Raw genomic sequence first — 18,966 nt, 5'->3', positions numbered from 1 at the left:
ACGCATGTGCAAAACACAGAAAATCGCCTGCTTCCAGTAAAAGTATTAGAAAACGATGCTGAAGTTAACGCTCAAGGCAATTCAGAAAGCCCAAGAATTTATGTTCTGTTATTTATTAAACATAGCCCGCAGATTGCCGGAATAGCTGCGAACGAATAGACCTGCGTGCCATATAACAGAGATAGAAACAGATGAAGATCTAAATTGAAAAAAATTCGACGCCGCTCAAAAAAGTAGGCTACAAAACATTCAGCGATAAATTAATAACGCTTGTTAAAATTCATTCCACAGAAACCTCTTATTAGGGTCCTTTACTTCACATAGGAGTTCCTTTGAATTTACACAAATTCAAATTAAACTTAAGTTTTAAAGTGCAAAAGTCATTTTATTGAGTGAGGTAAGTCACGTAAGACCAAAATCTAATCACGCAAATAACCTAAAAACTTTCGCTAAAGCGAGTCAGAATTGACGTCACGCACGCAAATGCCGTTAGTGAGAGGAAGAAGTCATTCAAAAAATTTGACTTTTTCAGCTTTGCTGTGTGAACAAATGTAAAACGAAAAAAGAGCGTCAGACGACGAAACAAAAAAACATAGCCGGAAGAATTCCGGAAGCCACTCGAAGCGTCAAAACTTCACTAACAAAACCGTAATTGCAGCGGAAGCCACTACCTTTTGTATTAAAACATTATCTCACTACCTCTCCAGAACTGCTCTAAAAATTCGTGAAACTTAAACCACTGTCACCCAGAGAAACAAAATGCAGCAAAATTTTATATTATTGAAAACGTTTGGTTACGTTAAAAAACCGAAATAATTAAAGTGGTCAAAAAAGTGATAGTCTGAAAAAGTTGACAAGGTTATCAATTGCCCTCAAATAATTCATGATACTATTCTGAAAAAGGTCGCGAAAGCAAACGGCAGATAATAATCTTAGAAACTAAGTTGAATCTTTTCAAAACAGAAAGCTCAAATTTAAGAATCAGAAAACACCTATAATTACACTTCTAATCACTGCAATTAAGACAAAAACAACAAACACTTCTTCCTTGTTGTATATATGCTAGACAACATGATTTCATACTAATTCAAAAATTAAATTGATCATAGAAAAGACAAAAGCAGCAGAAGAATATTCAAAGGCAAAAATTTGTTTAATTTAATACCAAGGCCAGAAGAAAGTTGCAGTAAATAGTCTTAAGTGGAAATTGCGGAAAAGGCCTGTTATCAAACTCTCAGTACTGCCTTATGTTGAAAGAAATCAAATGCAAACCAAAGAAATGAAGATCTAAGAGAAAGCTGAAATCATTCATTTTTAACACCTGAAAAAATCAATATACCGAAAACAAATGTAGTTGCCAGGAAAAAGATAAAAAATACTAACCAGAATGTGAAGAATATGGGCACAATGTAAGGAACACCGTAACAAAAACACATTCTTGATTTTTGAAAGTTAAAAATCAATTTAAAAAATTCAAGAAAAACGAATACATTTTACTGTTCAGCATTCAAGCATTCAGAAAACTAATCATCCGATACAAAGATCTATTCTCCTGAAGAGAACAGAATAATAGGAAAAAGCAAAATTCATAAATACTAAACATTGAAATATTTTGCAAAAAAAAATTGGTCAAAGAACTTTCAAGTTAAGAATGCATTTATGAAAAAGTTTTAACTCTTTTCTCAAAACTTAACGCCAAAAAATGATTGAATTTTTATTGAAACGAAATTAAAGTCCCTCATGTTGCACAAAAAGACTTTCTAAAAATCACAAACAAAATATAAAAAACAACTGACGAAAAAAAATACCCAAATCGGATTAGCATATGTAACTTTTATTAAAAAATTACATCGAGGTAGATAGAGGCGTTGAGTATATGAATTATCAAAGAGAAGTGGGCATATTAACTGATTTTTGACAAAAAGACGGTTAAAAGATCCAAAAACGAAGAAATTAATAGAAAAAAGCCAAGAATTAATTAAGGAATCAAGAAGTATTTTCAATTTGAAATGCATTTTCAGGCTCTGCAAAACACTGTGGAATAAATTTCCGAGGTTGACATTTCAATATAGTATCGAATAAACTTTATTTCTATAGGAAACCAAATTAAAAGCAAAAAAATGGGCCATTTAGTCAAAAAAACAGTTATCTATATGTGCCATTCAGTCAAAAACTACTTTTCAAAGTCAAAAAGTCATTCACTAAACGAAGCGCATGATCAAAAAACGTCTCTCGCTTAGCGAAAATCTGTTCACCGAGACAGCTGTTCTCTCTTTCGCTTTTAGGTCAAAATGCCGCGTGAAAAAATCTACTTCCTGTAAAAAAAAGACCGAGAGAAAACCAATACTCCTCTTCGAGTCGTAAAAAACCAAGAGCACCGCAATATTGCTACGCTCAGCTTACAGCTTCGCAGCTATAATAAACGATTGAAGCCTTAAAAAGTCCCTGCATAAAATTATTCGCAGATTAATTTGGCGCTGAAATGCAGATTCGTTCCAAAGTGCAGTTCATTTGAATTCTTAACTCATTAAATTGCTTCCCAGATCAATCGTACCTCCGAGAACATAAGGAACATTCTCTAAGAGTACAGAAAAATTTAAAACGTAAAAAATAGAGCTCAAAGAAACAAAGATTAAAAGAAACGATTGACGTCAACCATAGCCAACAGTGATTGACTCGTTTCCCCCTTTCATCGTTTGCTACTACAGGAAACTAACTGTCTTTAAAAACGAAAAATCTGGAAGACAAAGGAAACTGCCATTATCCCGGCCGATTTTTAAAATAAAGAAAGTTCCGTTGCCAAAAATGTGAGCAAGAGCTACCCAGACCACTAAAGTTCAAGAGAGAGAGAGAGAGAGAGAGAGAGAGAGAGAGAGAGAGAAAACCTCGAAAACCAAAACAGTAAAGCAAACCACAAGAACGACCAGCAATTGCTAAAAACTTTGTATGAGAGCAACTAAACAAAAAATTTGCCATAAATGAGTGAAGTGGAAAAACTTTTTGGCCAAACAAAACTTTTTCGATTGCTGTTCTATAAATCTAATACTGTTTGCTTGAATGAAACACTTCAATATGCAGAACGATAGGCAAAATAACATACACCCACTAAGGTTGAAGGCTGTGTGAGAGGGAGAGGGAGATTACGCGAAGAGGTCCTGAACTTGAACTAACTGTATGATCTTGGCTGCTCCCATCAACTTTCACAGCATGGGCGTCAATAACTTTCCCTTTCTCTCCATCTACAGGGAAGGAAAATTTGCCAGTTTGAATGTCCAGAGTACACTCCTGGATCTCGTATGCAATAACCTGTCCAGCAACCATCTTCATGGTGTTAACGCGCTCTCTCTTCCAAACATTTCCATCCTTTTCTAAGCACAAAAGAGCTGAATATGTCTCCATTAAGTACTAGCTCTTCATAAATAGATCGAAAATACATAGTTATTGTATTTATGAAATCGAGCGAAATAAATTATATTTTATATTTGCGCAGATTGCAATCGACGACCTCCGTGATCTCGTTATATGTCCACGTTGTTTGTAAGCATTTCTACAGCAACGACATTACTTCTTTCTTTCTTAATATCTACGTAGTTGTATAACCACCACCAATGGGAAAACATAGGGAAAAGGAATAAATGCAACTTCCTCAGACTTTGGCAGATTTTGATATTGATTGGGAACTTTCCTTTTCCATAGTTGTCAATTTGGGAAGCCGAAATGGGAGAAAGGTAATGATTAGCATCAGTTCGATGACTGACTGGTTATCTATGGGTTGCTTCCTACATAGAGCCAAGAAAAAGACCATGAATAACGGCCTTATCGTAGCTCTTTCAACCTTTCTAGTGAATATCATTTAAGTATTTTTAAGCTTGATAGCATTCAACTGACGACTTACGAATTGCTCCTCACATTAAGTGCTATAACTTTTTTAACGGAAAATACCATTGAATTATTCTAACCTAAATTTGGCTGCTTTCGACCTCACTAATTTTAAGCTGACGTGGGGCTGTACTTAGCGTTAATTAATCTTAGAAAACCAATGTAGCAACGTAAAACTGCTTCAGATTGATTTCAGAAAGCTTTTCACAACCAGAAGAATCTTATCATTACATGGCTTTATTGCGTTTCTTCACCTTCTATACAACAAGCAAGCAGAAGCACAAATATAGAACTGTCTCTTTCCCTTACCTATAACTGCCTCTCAGTAAAATTTCACCAATTAATTTTTATGTCTCTGAACTCAATGACTTGTTCAAGCTAGCAAAAACTTTAAAACAATCATGGAAGGAAAACAATAGCATAATTAGGCATATGCTTCAGTTAAAACGTAAACGTGGGAAAGAGAAACAGTTCCAATTGCATTACGTTTATGTATTAAGTAAAACTTGACCTAATACCTGACCACAAAATATCCCCTGAAAACAAATTGTTCCATTTTAACTCACTCTCCCAAAAATAGACTCTCTAAGATACGTTTAAGCGCCAATTATTAAATAAATGATTTCAGAAGAGCCAAGATGTCTAAATATAATTTTAAAAAATTAACCCCAATAAAAGACCCACCCTTTCCATAAAACAGTTCTATGAGACAAAAAATCTTGAAAGCAAAAAGGCGAATAAAAGTTCCCACATGAAAAACCTAATTCGCCCTGATGGATTTATTTAAAAATGAAGCAGATATTGTACCAGAACAACTGAAAATTATGCGTTTGTTGTAAATTTACAGGCTTATTTGATGTCTCTTTCCTACTTGTACATTCTCAGTAACAGTTTTTATTGATGGCCAAAACGAACCATCGAACTTTAATGTTAGTCTCATGACTTCGCTGGACCTTAAATAAAACAATAACTTCAAAATTAATCGATTACCTGTTTATTTTTAATACACATGTTTCCAGATTATGAGATTTCAAATTTTTCAGTAGTGTTGAGCACTTTCACAGAAGAAAGATCGTTTCAATGGGGCATTGGCAGCCATATTTTCTGTACAAACGCAAATGATTGTCAAAAGATGGTAACCAATTCGGTCCTTTTCGAAAGATCACCAGGGTTTTGACTCTTGAGAAAATGAGAAATGTCTTTTATCAACAAAAAAGAAGTGGTGGTGCCATTTATACCGCCAAGTGTGAACGATAAAAAGTCCTCTAATTATAAATTAGATCACCTATTCTGTTTATTGTATTAGCTCATCAAATGAATGACAGCAGTTTTCATTTGTTTCTTTTCCTCCACTGATGTGAGTTCCAGTATTTGTAGCAAAAACGTAGTTTCAACAAGCAATCAAGCAGGTCATGCAGAACAACAGTTCGAACAATTAACGTAATCTTATGAAATCACATTTCTCACAAAGCACGGAACTTAGCCGGAACAAAGCACTTATATCGTCCCACTTATCGTCAAATTGAGAACAAACTTAGCTTTCTGGTAACACGGTTTATTTATTCACCTACACCTTTCTCGATTCATTAGCAGGAACCCAGTTTATTGAACATAAACCGATTAACGTCGGAAGACTGGTGAGGCAAAGAATTTAGAAGGGGACATAGGCTAGAGATACTTATGCGGTAATGATATTTCTGACCAGGGAGGGTTTCACATCCGCGACCTCTTGGATGAGAATTAGGGATATTAACAACTACGCAACGGGGGCTATGTACAATCGTCTCTGACAAAAAGCTGTTTAATTTAGCAAAGTACTTAATTTCTGTAGGCGCGCAACTCAAATAACTCAAAATAAACATAAACCGACAAATGTCGGAAGAATTGCCCTTGAACGACAAGCGAGGCTGTGGCTGTTAATTCAGGGGCTGTAGCCTAGATCAATTTTTCTTTATGGGTGCAAAAAATCCTGTCACCGCCCGGGATACAAACCATTGCCCTCCTGAACCGTGACCCCAAGCACTTCCAATTTCTTCGCCAGAACCTTATTCTTGCTCTGCTGCAACCAATTTATATTAGCCACAAGCTTTACTTCGGAGTGAGAGCAATAGAGATCACTCAAAAATGAAGAACGAAAGCGTGAAAAAGTCACTTGAGAAGTCAAAGAATGTTCAAGAAAAGCGCAAAATTTTCAAGCGAAAAATTTGCATAAAAAAAGACACACACGTTACAATAATTGCTATGAACTTCGTTCAAGAGCAATTAATCACTAAGTTAGGCCTAAAAAACACGAGAAGTGAAGTCAAAAATGTTCCAGAAGAGGCCAAGCAAAACTTTTGCATCAAGACACACACGTGACTTCGTTCAAGGGCAATTAACAAGAAATTTTAGTGTCTATCTTTGTTTTTTGATCTGCAATCAAAAATGCACAAATTTGAAAACCAGAAGGTAGAGTGCCAAAATTGCCGCAAAATAGATTTAAGTACAGTTAAATATATATAACAATAGACAGTGATTTAAGTTGAGCTGCTGATGAAACTCAACAGAACTAATTAAACATGACCGACTAACGTTGGATGAATTGCTCTCAAACGACTGGCGAGCTGTTGACTTCGGTTGGCTGAAGCTGAAATGGTAGCCTTAGGGGAGAGTGGAGGTCAACCAATGGCGGGTCAAACTCTTATAGGATTAAAAATAATTGCTACAAACGTTTGAGAGCAATTAAAATTTTACATTTAAAATTTAAAATGTTTTGAATAAACTCAATTGGCTTATTTCACTAAACCTTCTTAATGACCTTTGCGTTAACTAGGGTTCTCTCATTTTAACATCGAAAAACAATAGATCACAACATCAGAGCAATTAAATTTTATGGAACGTAACCGACTAACGCCGGGCGAATTGCTCTCAAACGACCAGCAAGCGGTTGGCTCCGTTAGTAGCTAGCCATGGTTTAGTGGGGCAGGCTTTAGCTTAATTGAAGGGGCGTGAAGTGACTGCAGGAAGGGGGTGCGCCAGGGGGGCTGATGGGGGCAACAGTGGGGGTGGGGGCAACGGTAGGAGGGGGTATTTGGCTGCACGGGCCCTTACGGCCTGAACTATGTGGAACTATGTGCAGGGGTGGGGAATGGGGGTGGAGTGAGGGGGGGGGGGGGGGCTGATATTGAGGGAGGGGGGGTCAACCTCTAAAAACCGTTATTCACACCACTCTAATTATAAGTTTCCAAAACAGTTTATGTGAATCAAAAGTGAAATGAGTCAGACGAAAAATCGGCCAAGCGAAGAATCGCATTAAAGAGACCAACAGGACTAATATAATTTTTTTACAAACATCGTTTGAGGGCAATTAAAAACGATGCAATATGGTTCTTGCACAGCCTGTAAAACCAGCGAAATTTTCCCAATTTGAAATTTTCTTATTTTGATGTTTAAAATCAGAAAGAGCCTACAATAACTAGCCAAGTTGGCCTATTATAAATGTTCAAGTTCATTTAGAGAGGGTAGCAAGTCACTCATGATAAAAGCAAATCAACCAATCCAAATGAAACTCGGCGCAATCGAATGTATTAAATGATCACTTATAGATAAAAGCACTTCAAGAACGGTAAGTAATGAAAAATCTGGCATTTTCTCTTTTGAGGTTTGCGAAAAAAACAAAGTCAAAAATAGAATCAAGAGACAAAACAAAAACCATGGCAACCGCAATATAGCTACGCTAAGCTCACAAATTATCAGCTATAAAGGGAATAAATTCAACAATTGGCACATTCTGATTCCCTTTAAGCACACATTTCCAATTTGGTATTAGTCCAAAAATGAACTTCAAAATCAAAACATAAACTGACTAACATTGTCCAAATTGCTCTCAAATGACAGGCAGCGCAATTTGATTCAGAGGGCAGGGAGTGCAGCAGAGATAATTTTTACTGGCTGGAAAACCAGGCACGGGAGGGTTTTAACCCCGCGACCTCCGGCATGGGAGTCTGAGACATTAAACACTAGGCAAAACAATGCCTGCATTGCTTTTTTCGCTTCCAATCCCCTTAATGTGAGCAACAGAATTATTAATTTAGGAATGAGAGCAATTCAGATCACACAAAATCAAGAAGTCAAGTGTGAAAGTCACTCAAAAGCAAAAGAATTTTTGCATAAAAAAGACACGTTTACAATAATTGCCTCAAACATCGTGACTTTAAGTAGAAAATGTCAGTCTGAAATTTATTTGTTGATTTGTTTTCTTTCTACAAACAATAGAACGGATTACTAGCTTCAATAATTCTACAAGCCACATCTTTTGTTTCATATATAAATTTCCCTAGAATGACAAAAACGCAAATTAATGCGTTTTCTCTGGTCAATCTACATGGAAAAAAAGCCATAATCATAAAATCGATAATGGCATTGCCCGGCACATCGAACCGACAATGTGAATTCAAGAACAACAAAAACGAAACGCCGAAAATTTAAATATCAAAAACACAGACTTCTGTTTTCAAGGTCAATTTTCGTTCAACCGTTTTTCAGCCAGGCAGCCTGAGTAACATCATATCGCATATTTTAATGAATTTGGGGTATTTCCCATTATAGCCCCACATGAAATTACAGCCCATCATTATGGTATATATGGTATGATAAGGGGCTATAGGTCATAGTAGGCTTGTGGGGACGCTAAAATGGGAAAGACCCTAACTTTTTCTATTGCAGCATATGAGAAACTAATAAGTCGTCCGAAGAAACAAAAGCAGTTTCTTAAAGCCACGATGCTATGCCATTATCAATAATTTACCTCGCTCCAAAAAATAGTGCATTTACTAACTCAAAATTAATAAAATTACAAATACAAATGCCAATGTAGACCTACAGTTTCAAAACCCAACAATTCAGAACGGCTCCATAACTGTAATACTTCTTCACAAAATCAAGGCAAAACAAATTTTCCTTGGGATCGAAAATTGATTCGAAACTTTTTCCTAATATTTTTTCCTCGCAAAAACTGGTTGATCGTATTTGTAATTCATATTCGATCTGAAACCCTGCAATTTTAAAGTCGCAAAAACGTTAAAAAAATTTGCAACACGTGAAGTTCAATTCAATACGCATTCATGTGGAAAAGCATCAGCAAACAATTAAGTGTTAGCATGAGAGGTTGAGCATGCAATTAGTTCACGATTTTCACTCACCATTGTCACTCTAAAACAACACACAACGTTCACTTTCAGCTTATAAGACTGAATTATATGAACGAAACATAATATCTCTTCAGTTAATTTTTATTATACCGTAATGCCCATTCAAATTAAGCATCACAATAAAATGCGTCTGTCAAAAAAGTTGTCAGTTAATCGACAGAAAATTTCAAAAACTTTTTATTCAACACGAAAACAATTTATCGAAACGCACATATTTACATGATAGGGTATTAGTAAACATAGTGAGTCCTTTTATTTTCTGGAGAACCAATGAAATTCCAGTAGGGATTCTTTCCGCGACTAATCAAAGTAGCAACACAACATACGTTTCAAAGATGGAATAAGCTCTGATGTATCGAATTTTTGACTAAAATTTCTTTCAACACTAAGTAAGGCTTTTGAGAGAAATGATCAAAGGCCTCAACTTTCTCATTTTGACAATCAGTTACAAAAGATACTATTCTAGAAGATGTATTCAATTTTGTCATTAGTTCTTTTACGCAACTCCCATGGCCTTTCGTTGAAACTGTTCTAGTAGGTGGCGCAGAAGGAGGCAGAAGAGTGAGAGAGGGTTAGCTGACTTCATTAAGCTCCTTTTTGAATTCTCAGCGAACTATACTGAAGCCATAAACTCTTGGATTAGTTTAAGGCTTCAGTATATGTATTCATGCGCTGTGGGATGTATTCCGGAAATCGCGTGTCTGTTATCGCGGCGAAGCCCCGACGCTTGCCCTCCGACCAGCCACTCGGAAATTCCTTTCACTTTGTATTCCAATTTGGCTAATTGTCATAGCATAGCGTATTTTATTCTATTCAGTTTAACATAGCATGGGCATACGTGGAAAGTTTTTAGTCGTCTCTGATTGGTTATTAAATCGCTCGCTTAAATTCTATCCAAGAATAATCCCCCTTTTGAAAAAGGGGAGCAGTTGGTGAAAAGATCCGGGAAGGGTTTCAAACGATGGATGCTCAGTTTTCCCGATAATTAATTGCGGGTTCAAAATAAACATCGTATCAGTTGTAATTTGATATCTAAGATGCAGTTATATCATGATATAATTCTAAGGGCAACCATTCACACGCGCCTTCAGTGCTTATTGATAATCCCCATTGATGTAATGTTTTTCAATATAAATATATAAGATTTTCTGGGTCATTACATGTCTCAGGCTTTGGGAACCAGAATTTGTTAATTTGTTTATCAGGAGGCTGGTTACATTTTTTTTCATCTCAATACTATTTAGAAAAAGCTGCTGCTTGCGCTTTGTGTAGTTTTGGAGCAGTTCAGGCTCTAGAGGCCTAATATAAGATGCTTGCTCAGCTGTTAAGACAGTGAACTCACCAATTTTTGTTCCTGCTTTTAGGTTGACTGGCGCATCAATAATATTGATGACAAATAGGAGAGGTTGTTGCTCGTATCAGCCTGCACAAGGGCGTTACTGATGACTAGTCCAGATTTTGTTTCGAAGCGGCGGGAAGGTTCAAATACGCCGCAAGCGCTATCTGGTAGATGCTCATTTGTGATTAGTGGTTGACAACGAACTATTTGCGCCTTTTGTGCTTCAACAGTTGCATCTTCTGCTATAATGATTTGATAGTGAAGTTTTGTGTTTACTCTTTTCGTTGACTCTTGTTCACAGATATGATTAAGCTCGAAAGTGAAATTCGGGAAATGAAGTATTCGTTTTCTACAGTTAATGGTCACATTATATGCGTTGAAGAAAGTGGCACCTAGGATTACTCCGTTAAAGGATTTGAAAATCATAAATCTCTTCGAGATTAAATGGTCCTAACGTGAATCGAATTTTTGCTTGAATTATTGTTACTTTTTCTTTTGTTGCTACTACTGCTTTCGAAGGAGGAGCTGGAAGCTTCTCTCTCACATTTTTGGTGTTTTCTGCAATTTTTTCAAAAATATGAAGAGGCATTATAAAAAAGGTGATTAAAATGAATATAGATTAGAAAAAGTGATGAAGTTTCTTCGTCGGAGTTCATGCTTACATTGACGGTTTGTAGGGCTTGCTGTGGCGGCGAACTAGTTTTTTGATTAGCGGAAAGGCAGATTTGCTCCCCTGTTTGTCGGTTGTCTATGCCAACAGTCTTTTTGCATATGTCCTGCTTTTCCACACTGACGGCAAATGATGCGTAATGGTGTTTGCGATCGGTTTCGAGATTGATTTTGAATGCCTCCTCGTGTGTAGCCTCTACCTCGATACGCTCCTCGAGTGTTGTAGTTCGAATTCCCTCGGGTTTGTCTCGGATAATTGTTTTGTGGATTCCAAAAATGTTGGCTTTGATCATAGTTCTGTGATTCATAGTATTGTTGATTTTGTTGCACAAATTGTTGCTATAATTGATCTTGTTTAGCTTCAATTTGAGCTATTGCATTCATCAAATCTGATGTTGAGTTCTGAGAAAAATCAATTTCATTAAACGCTGTTAATGGTTCTACTTCGGGTTGCAGTTTGTCTGCGCGAAGTCGGCGTTTGATTATTTTGCAAAGCTCTGTGACATTAGAATCCTCGTCTTCTTTCAGCAAAGCTTTTTTGTATTTAAAGGGCATGCCTTGAATGAACTGTTCTCTAACCTTTCTGATCCGCTCATCTGATCTGTCAATTGCTGCTACTCCTGTCGATGCGGGTACATTTACAATTGATAGTTCAGCCAACCTCTGCAAATCTGTAAAAAAAAATCATCTGCGTCTTCTTTCAAATTTCCTGTTGTTCAATTCGAATTCGAAGTTGCGCCGTTTATCTGCTCCTGCATACCGATTCCTTAAGCATCGCAAAGACTGTTGAGCTTGGGTCAAGCCCAGATAGAAACTCAAAGCTGTACCCCAAAGGTGAAGATGGAGATATTGACATTGTTGGCTATCCGCTGTTGGAATTCTTGCTACTGCTAGGCTTGCGCGAAACAAACTTTCGAACTGATTCCAGTTTTCTTTTGGTGTACCGCCAAAAGCTTTGAGTTGAATATGAGGTGCACTCGTTGGTAGAGGTGGTGGTGTGGTCATTATCAAAAAAAATTAAGTATTTTTCTAGGGAAAGCAAAGTGCAATGTGTTCTTCAAAGTAAAATTTTTAAAAGTCAAGAGTTTTCGAGAAATAGCTGTGAGTGGAAAAGAATTAGATTTGAGATTAGTTTTCCGATTGAATTTTGTTTTCCGATTTAAAAGAGAAGGCTTTAGAACCTTGTCACCATATTATAAAGTGCTGATCTCTATATTATTGTTTTGTTTTACCTCTAGTATCTTCAAAGTAAAATGCGGGTTCAAAGCCTTATATTCAACTAACTGTTTTTTACTCTTTCCAACTCTTTTTAATAAAATTCAATCAGGTGAAATACAACATTAGGGGTTTCATCTAATAGAATAACAGCATTATTCATTATCATTCAAATATTCCTTCCAATCATGGGAGGAATGAAATTCCTCATAACAGAAAAATTCCAAAACTTTTTATTCAACACGAAAAAAATTTATCGAAACGCACATATTCACATGAGATCATGAATGAGGATTTTTAGGGTATTAGTAAACATAAAGAGTCTTTTATTTTCTGGAGAACCAATGAAATTCCAGTAGGGATTCTTTCCGCGACTAATCAAAGTAGCAACACAACATACGTTTCAAAGATGGAATAAGCTCTGATGTATCGAATTTTTGACTAAAATTTTTTTCAACACTAAGTAAGGTTTTTGAGAGAAATGATCAAACGCCTCAACTTTCTCATTTTGACAATCAGTTACAAAAGATACTTTCTAGAAGATGTATTCAATTTTGTCATTAGTTCTTTTACGCAACTCCCATGGCCTTTCGTTGAAACTGTTCTAGTAGGTGGCGCAGAAGGAGGCAGAAGAGTGAGAGAGGGTTAGCTGACTTCATTAAGCTCCTTTTTGAATTCTCAGCGAACTATACTGAAGCCATAAACTCTTGGATTAGTTTAAGGCTTCAGTATATGTATTCATGCGCTGTGGGATGTATTCCGGAAATCGCGTGTCTGTTATCGCGGCGAAGCCCCGACGCTTGCCCTCCGACCAGCCACTCGGAAATTCCTTTCACTTTGTATTCCAATTTGGCTAATTGTCATAGCATAGCGTATTTTATTCTATTCAGTTTAACATAGCATGGGCATACGTGGAAAGTTTTTAGTCGTCTCTGATTGGTTATTAAATCGCTCGCTTAAATTCTATCCAAGAATAATCCCCCTTTTGAAAAAGGGGAGCAGTTGGTGAAAAGATCCGGGAAGGGTTTCAAACGATGGATGCTCAGTTTTCCCGATAATTAATTGCGGGTTCAAAATAAATATCGTATCAGTTGTAATTTGATATCTAAGATGCAGTTATATCATGATATAATTCTAAGGGCAACCATTCACACGCGCCTTCAGTGCTTATTGATAATCCCCATTGATGTAATGTTTTTCAATATAAATATATAAGATGTATATATATATATATATATATATATATATATAAATTACATTAAATTTTATGTATATTTATATATATATATAAATATATATATATATATATATATATATTCAGTTATCGTTTTTAAGCATTTGGATCCAGGGAAAAGATCAGCAAGTACAAAAAATGTTTTTAATTGGTCACTCTAAGAGTAAATATCATTATTTAGGCACATTTCCGATATCGAGATGCAAGTGATAAAAAGCTTTCTCTATTTTTTATCTCTAGAGAAAATGGAATTAAATTGCAATTAAAGTGATATGGTATTAACTCATGCTGCTTAAGAAATGAAACGATAAATATAATATATATATGAATTATTTGGTTATCACCGTCAATTGCTATTATATTACTGTTATTGAAATGTTGATTCCGTTTTCCAAAAAGCCGGGTACGAGTTAAAACGGCAATAAATTTGTGCTTGAATTCCAAAATGAAAATTTAGAAATTAAAACCAGATGGTTTAAAATTGATATCTTCTACAACAAAGTGAGCTTACTTAATTAAATTCTTGAATAAAAAATTCGAGGAAATTTTAATTTGTATTTTTTTTCGCATTAGAGGTAAAAGTAGGCCGTGAAAGATCCTGCTTGTCGATTCAAGAATATTCTCTCAAGCTGAATTAGCAAAAAACCTGTTGACTTTTTTCAATGTTCAATTGTTCCCCGGTATTCTTGAGATCACAGGGTAGTTTGTCCCATTACTGAAAAATTTTACTGTCAATGATCTGTTTCCTCTTTTATTTGGCTTTCTTTTCCTTAATAGTGGTAGTTTGATTCTCTTATTTCATCGATTTGTGAGCGCTTTGCTCATTTCACCAGAATTGCTCATGTTCCCATTGCTTCAGTTCTGTATAACGTTTTATTGAGTTAATTTTTGATATTAATACTCTAGACGGAAAAGGCTGATGGGATGCGTCGGTCTCGACAAAAGTTGTAATTTCATCGCATATACTTTGATACTTCAGTTAATCTGTCGGACTATACGTTGTATTTCTTTTGCAGACAAACTTTGTGAAAAAAGTTCCACTGAAATAGATGGGATAGTACATGGTGGTATAAATGAGCCTTAATTTCAACTATATTTATTAGCCAATCAGCAGCTGCAGGCTTGACGGTACGATAGCAAGAAAGAAACAACACTGACCAGCTTAGCAAGTGAGATCTGATCTTGTATTTGAAGCTGTTTAGTGAGAGTGAGGGAGCATTCATTAGGGACTGTGAACAGACTCGTCACCATAGCCAACACTCGCCGACTGTTTTGCTTTCCCAGTCTCGACACAATACCAGCAGGCACAGAGCTGCAATACAGTGAACTAATTCCCTTTTTTAAAACTCTCGGTGATAAAAAAAATGAATAGTAGCTGATTATATGTTATCATATAACCAGCATAATCGTACTCCTATAAATTAGGCAAATTAGGGTGCTCTTTTTCGAGACTGATATTTAATCGGGTTCAAACAGCCTACAGAACACGGTTGCAACCCGCATACAGGCCCCCAATTCAATCCATAAACGCCAGTACTCAAATATACACTTATTATTGCAAGGTGGATGATTCTACACATTAAAAAATAGCAAGAGCACCTTAACTTCTTAGAAATCAAAGCGACCGAAAAAGTACCAGAATCAACTGAAAACACTAACGAGTTTCACACTTACTAGTCTTTGATAGCTTCTTTGTTCAGATCCTGTCGGTGTATGGGACCCAAATTTGCAGACAAATTGTAGTTATAGTCAATTTCAACACTCACTCCTATCTAAAACATCTGACAGTTTACCTTACTAGCATTTAATCTAAAAATTTGAAATTCCTCTGCCAAAAACTTTTTTACTAACTCGACCTTAAAAACCAAACATGGCCTACAAAAATTCAAAACAGAGACGAAGAAAGATCAAATAGTCAAAGAAATTTGGAAACGCTACTGCCAACGCCTGGTTAAAGGACCCATGCAAAGATCCTCCACACTGCAATTCAACTTGCCTGTTTGAGAGCAGTTAAATTGAAGGTGTTCTTCTCCGTCAAGTCGATTTCCTTGTCGAAGTCATTTAGCAAGACACTTTCGTTTGCCACTTGGCTCTTGTCAACACTTGCTTCGCATCCCATCAGGAGCTTACACCTTAAAAGCAAAATTAAAAACAAAAACAAAGTTGAATAGATCAGCTTTGGAAGGACGCTCAGCTTTGTGACTGAAAATATTTAAATATGAGTTGAGCGATTTGCTCTCAAACTGCAAGCGAGGCTCGATTTATGTTAGCCTGATTCAGCAGGGTTCCCGTCATCAGAGCTTACTTGAGACCACCACTATAACATAGAACAGAAAAAATTTGGCTCGCTTTTGATTAGACTTTACGCGGTAAACAGCAACAAATTAGGCTGGCGGTCTTACTTCTGAAAGAGAGCAACTTAGATCAAGCAAAAAATGCAGAAGACAAGAAGAAGTCAAAGAACTCAAGCCAGCAACGAATACTCTAGAACAGAAAAAGGCCAGACAAAAATTTTGCCAGGAAAGATACCTCATTACAAAACTAAAACCACATCGTACTGAGTATATATACTCAGCATGGTCGCTGTTTTCCGCACACATGCATTAAGATCAGGAAAATAGGCGAGTGCGAAAAAAAGTAACACACTCAAACGCTGATATTTCTGTCGGTAGATTTCGCATTTTAAGTTTGCGTAAAATGGCGACAATTTTTTATTCTAATTGTTTCGTCGCTGACTCTAATCTAGTCCTTTGATTTGGAGGATTAGTCGGCAATTTACGCATTCCTATTATCACCACAATTCGTATCAAGGATTTAGCCAATTTTGTTTCGATTTATTTACGTTTTGTCTACAATGTTCGATTTGTCACTGATTTCAGCAAATGTGGTTTCCAAACCGTAATGCTGACTGAAATAACAGCTTCAAATTTTGCTTGACAGCATTGAACAAAAAACATAAACCGACTAATGTCGGAAGAAGAATTGCTCTCGAACGACAGGCGGGTGGAAAAACTTTTACCCAGCCGGTATTCGGACCGTTGACCTCCCGTTCCATAACCAGATGCACTGCCCACTCGGCTATCAGTCCCTTGTTTTGTTATGCTGAAACCGATTTTATATTAGCAACAAGCTTTAAATCGGAGTGAGAGCGATAGAGATCACTCAAAAACAAAAAAAAGAAAGCGTGAAAAAGTCACTTGAGAAGTGAAAAAGAATGTTCTAGAAGAAAAGCGCTAAATGGTCGAGCGAAAAATTTACATGAAAAAGACCAACACGCTTACGATAATTGCTATGAACTTCGTTCAAGAGCAGTTAACCAAATTTAGCTTAAATCTGAAAAGGGAAGTACTTGCTAAACAAAATAACGAATAAAAAAATTGATTATAATGCCATTTTACCCCATCAGCGCATTATAGGTAGTGCTTATGTAGATAATTTCTATTTTTTAAGAAAAAAAATCAAGAGACCGCGGAAGAATGAGTTTTTTTTTTCACTTTGCTCAGCAAAGACAAGGTCACCTTAGATAATTGTACAGTGAGCATGTCAAATAATTTATATTAATTTTTATTAATCAGTAGATACTGCAGTGTTGTGCGTTTGCTAATTTTTTAAAAATTTTGTCGAGGAAATGGAAGAAGCCAAACTTTTTATGATTAGTGTTCCTGATATTGCTAACAAAATTTTTATCTTGCTTCTTAGTTTACTAATACTTAGTTTGCTTTCCCTGCATAAAAACGAGGAAACGATAAACTTTCCTAAAAAGAGCATAGAGGTTTTACAATAGAAAATGAACAAGGAAAATGAAAGATTACACATTTTTCAAAGTGAGCATTGAACATAGCACAAATGCATTGAGCTATGGAGAATATTGGATTAAAACAACTTTTCAAAAATCAAAGAAAACAAAGTTTCTTAAAACTTAATTTGTGAAATTTTGAGATATGTTCAATTAAATAATTAATTTCAATTGCAGTTTTTCTTAGTTAAATTGTTACGGAAAAGACAAAACAATGTTTGAAAACAAAAACAAAACATTGCGTAAATTGCTCTCAAACGATTGACGAGAGGTTGGCTTTGGTAGTAGCCAGCTGGGGTCTTGTGATACTAGCATTAGTGGGGGGGGGGGGAATTGACGTGGGGGGGGGGGGGGTGGTTTGGGGCTGGGCTGTAGAGTTTGGAGGACTGGACGAGAGGGGTGTTCAAAGCGCCTAGTGGAGGCGGGTTGGCAGGCAAGTGTTGGGGGGAGGGAAGGGCATGAGTGGGGGTGATTGAGGGGGGCTCAAACTTTTCAGATGTAAGAAGAGCCCTTCACATAAAGAAATTGTCATTTGTTCCAAAACTAGGAAGGCTCTAAGAGCGCTGCTCAGCCACTTACTGCCCTCGGGGCTTTACCTCATTATCCCGTTATTGAGGGCGAAAAGTTAAAAGGGACAGACGAAAAATTGTTCAAGCGAAAAATCACAAAAAAAAGACCAGAGGAGAATATAATTGCCACAAACTTCGTTTCAGAGCAATTAAAATGCAATTTATACAAAACATACAACCTTATTAAATTTTTTTTGATGAATACGGCGACCAATTTTGTCACTCAAGGAAAGCCTTTTAGAACAAATAAGAATTTTCATCTGAAGAAAATCGCGTATCTCCCGTCAGGAAAAATATGAACTCTGAATTGCATGCTTATCATAGATGAGAACAAATGATGAGAAAGCTTCATAAAGAAAACCGCAAGGACTAGTTCCTAAAAACCTGTTACTAAGGAACGAGTGAAGCCATTTTTATAATTACAGTTCGCATTTTGACCAAGAAACTAAAACAATTCGTCGAAATGTTATTTTCCAGAAATCCTTGTTAATTTCTTCAATTAGAAATTATTTATAACCAACAGGTGCAAAAATTCAACTGGAAAAATTCGGCTGGCTAAAGGAAGAATAAATTCAAACAAATTCAAAGTAACTCACATCCTAAAGAGAGCCTGCCTAACTGCGTTCATTTTTGAGTTTTGCAGTGACAATGTTCCTCAAACGCGCTGCGTGCAATGATAGCAGGAAACTATCTGAAAGACGTGAAAATTATACGCTAAAAACGTAACAAGACAAGTCCTGGCCTAAAATTTCTATCGACTAAACAAACAAAAGAAAGGAAGTAATGGACTCAGAATACCATTAGAAATCCAATCGAAGAAAAATTGAATATCAAAGTCAAAACTCCACATGTTAAAAACCACTAGCGAGAAGGCTAGTTTCGTTCTGACGCCGAAATTTATCTCATTGAACGTTAAAATTGGAGTGAATTACCTTTATGCCGAACAACCACTCGCTTTTTCGCTCCAACTGTTTCGGCGTGACCAAAACTATTTCTCCAATTTGACCTCAAAAATCATGAGGTTGACAAAAATGTGATCTATTGCAAAACATAGCAGCTTGAAATGAGTTCAAAAA

The 18,966-nt window shown here is 36.3% G+C and overlaps 2 protein-coding genes across 2 annotated transcripts in view; both read right to left on the bottom strand.

The window, feature by feature from the left end:
- LOC142357020 (uncharacterized) overlaps window positions 1-18,966 on the bottom strand; it is a 210,491-nt gene that overhangs the window by 139,647 nt on the left and 51,878 nt on the right. The window lies entirely within an intron of this gene.
- LOC142334830 (uncharacterized) overlaps window positions 1-18,966 on the bottom strand; it is a 45,633-nt gene that overhangs the window by 6,882 nt on the left and 19,785 nt on the right. The window contains exons 8-11 of the mRNA XM_075383156.1: window positions 15,522-15,657; window positions 15,200-15,297; window positions 14,684-14,837; window positions 3,172-3,363 (exon numbers count right to left, since the gene is read on the bottom strand). Of these exons, the coding sequence (XP_075239271.1) occupies window positions 3,172-3,363; window positions 14,684-14,837; window positions 15,200-15,297; window positions 15,522-15,657 (580 nt within the window). The remainder of the gene's footprint in view (window positions 1-3,171; window positions 3,364-14,683; window positions 14,838-15,199; window positions 15,298-15,521; window positions 15,658-18,966) is intronic.

The sequence above is a fragment of the Convolutriloba macropyga genome, chromosome 2 (genome assembly GCF_964194025.1).
Source record: "Convolutriloba macropyga chromosome 2, txConMacr16.3, whole genome shotgun sequence".
NCBI lineage: Eukaryota > Metazoa > Xenacoelomorpha > Acoela > Convolutidae > Convolutriloba > Convolutriloba macropyga.
This window is presented reverse-complemented; position numbering and strand designations above follow the sequence as displayed.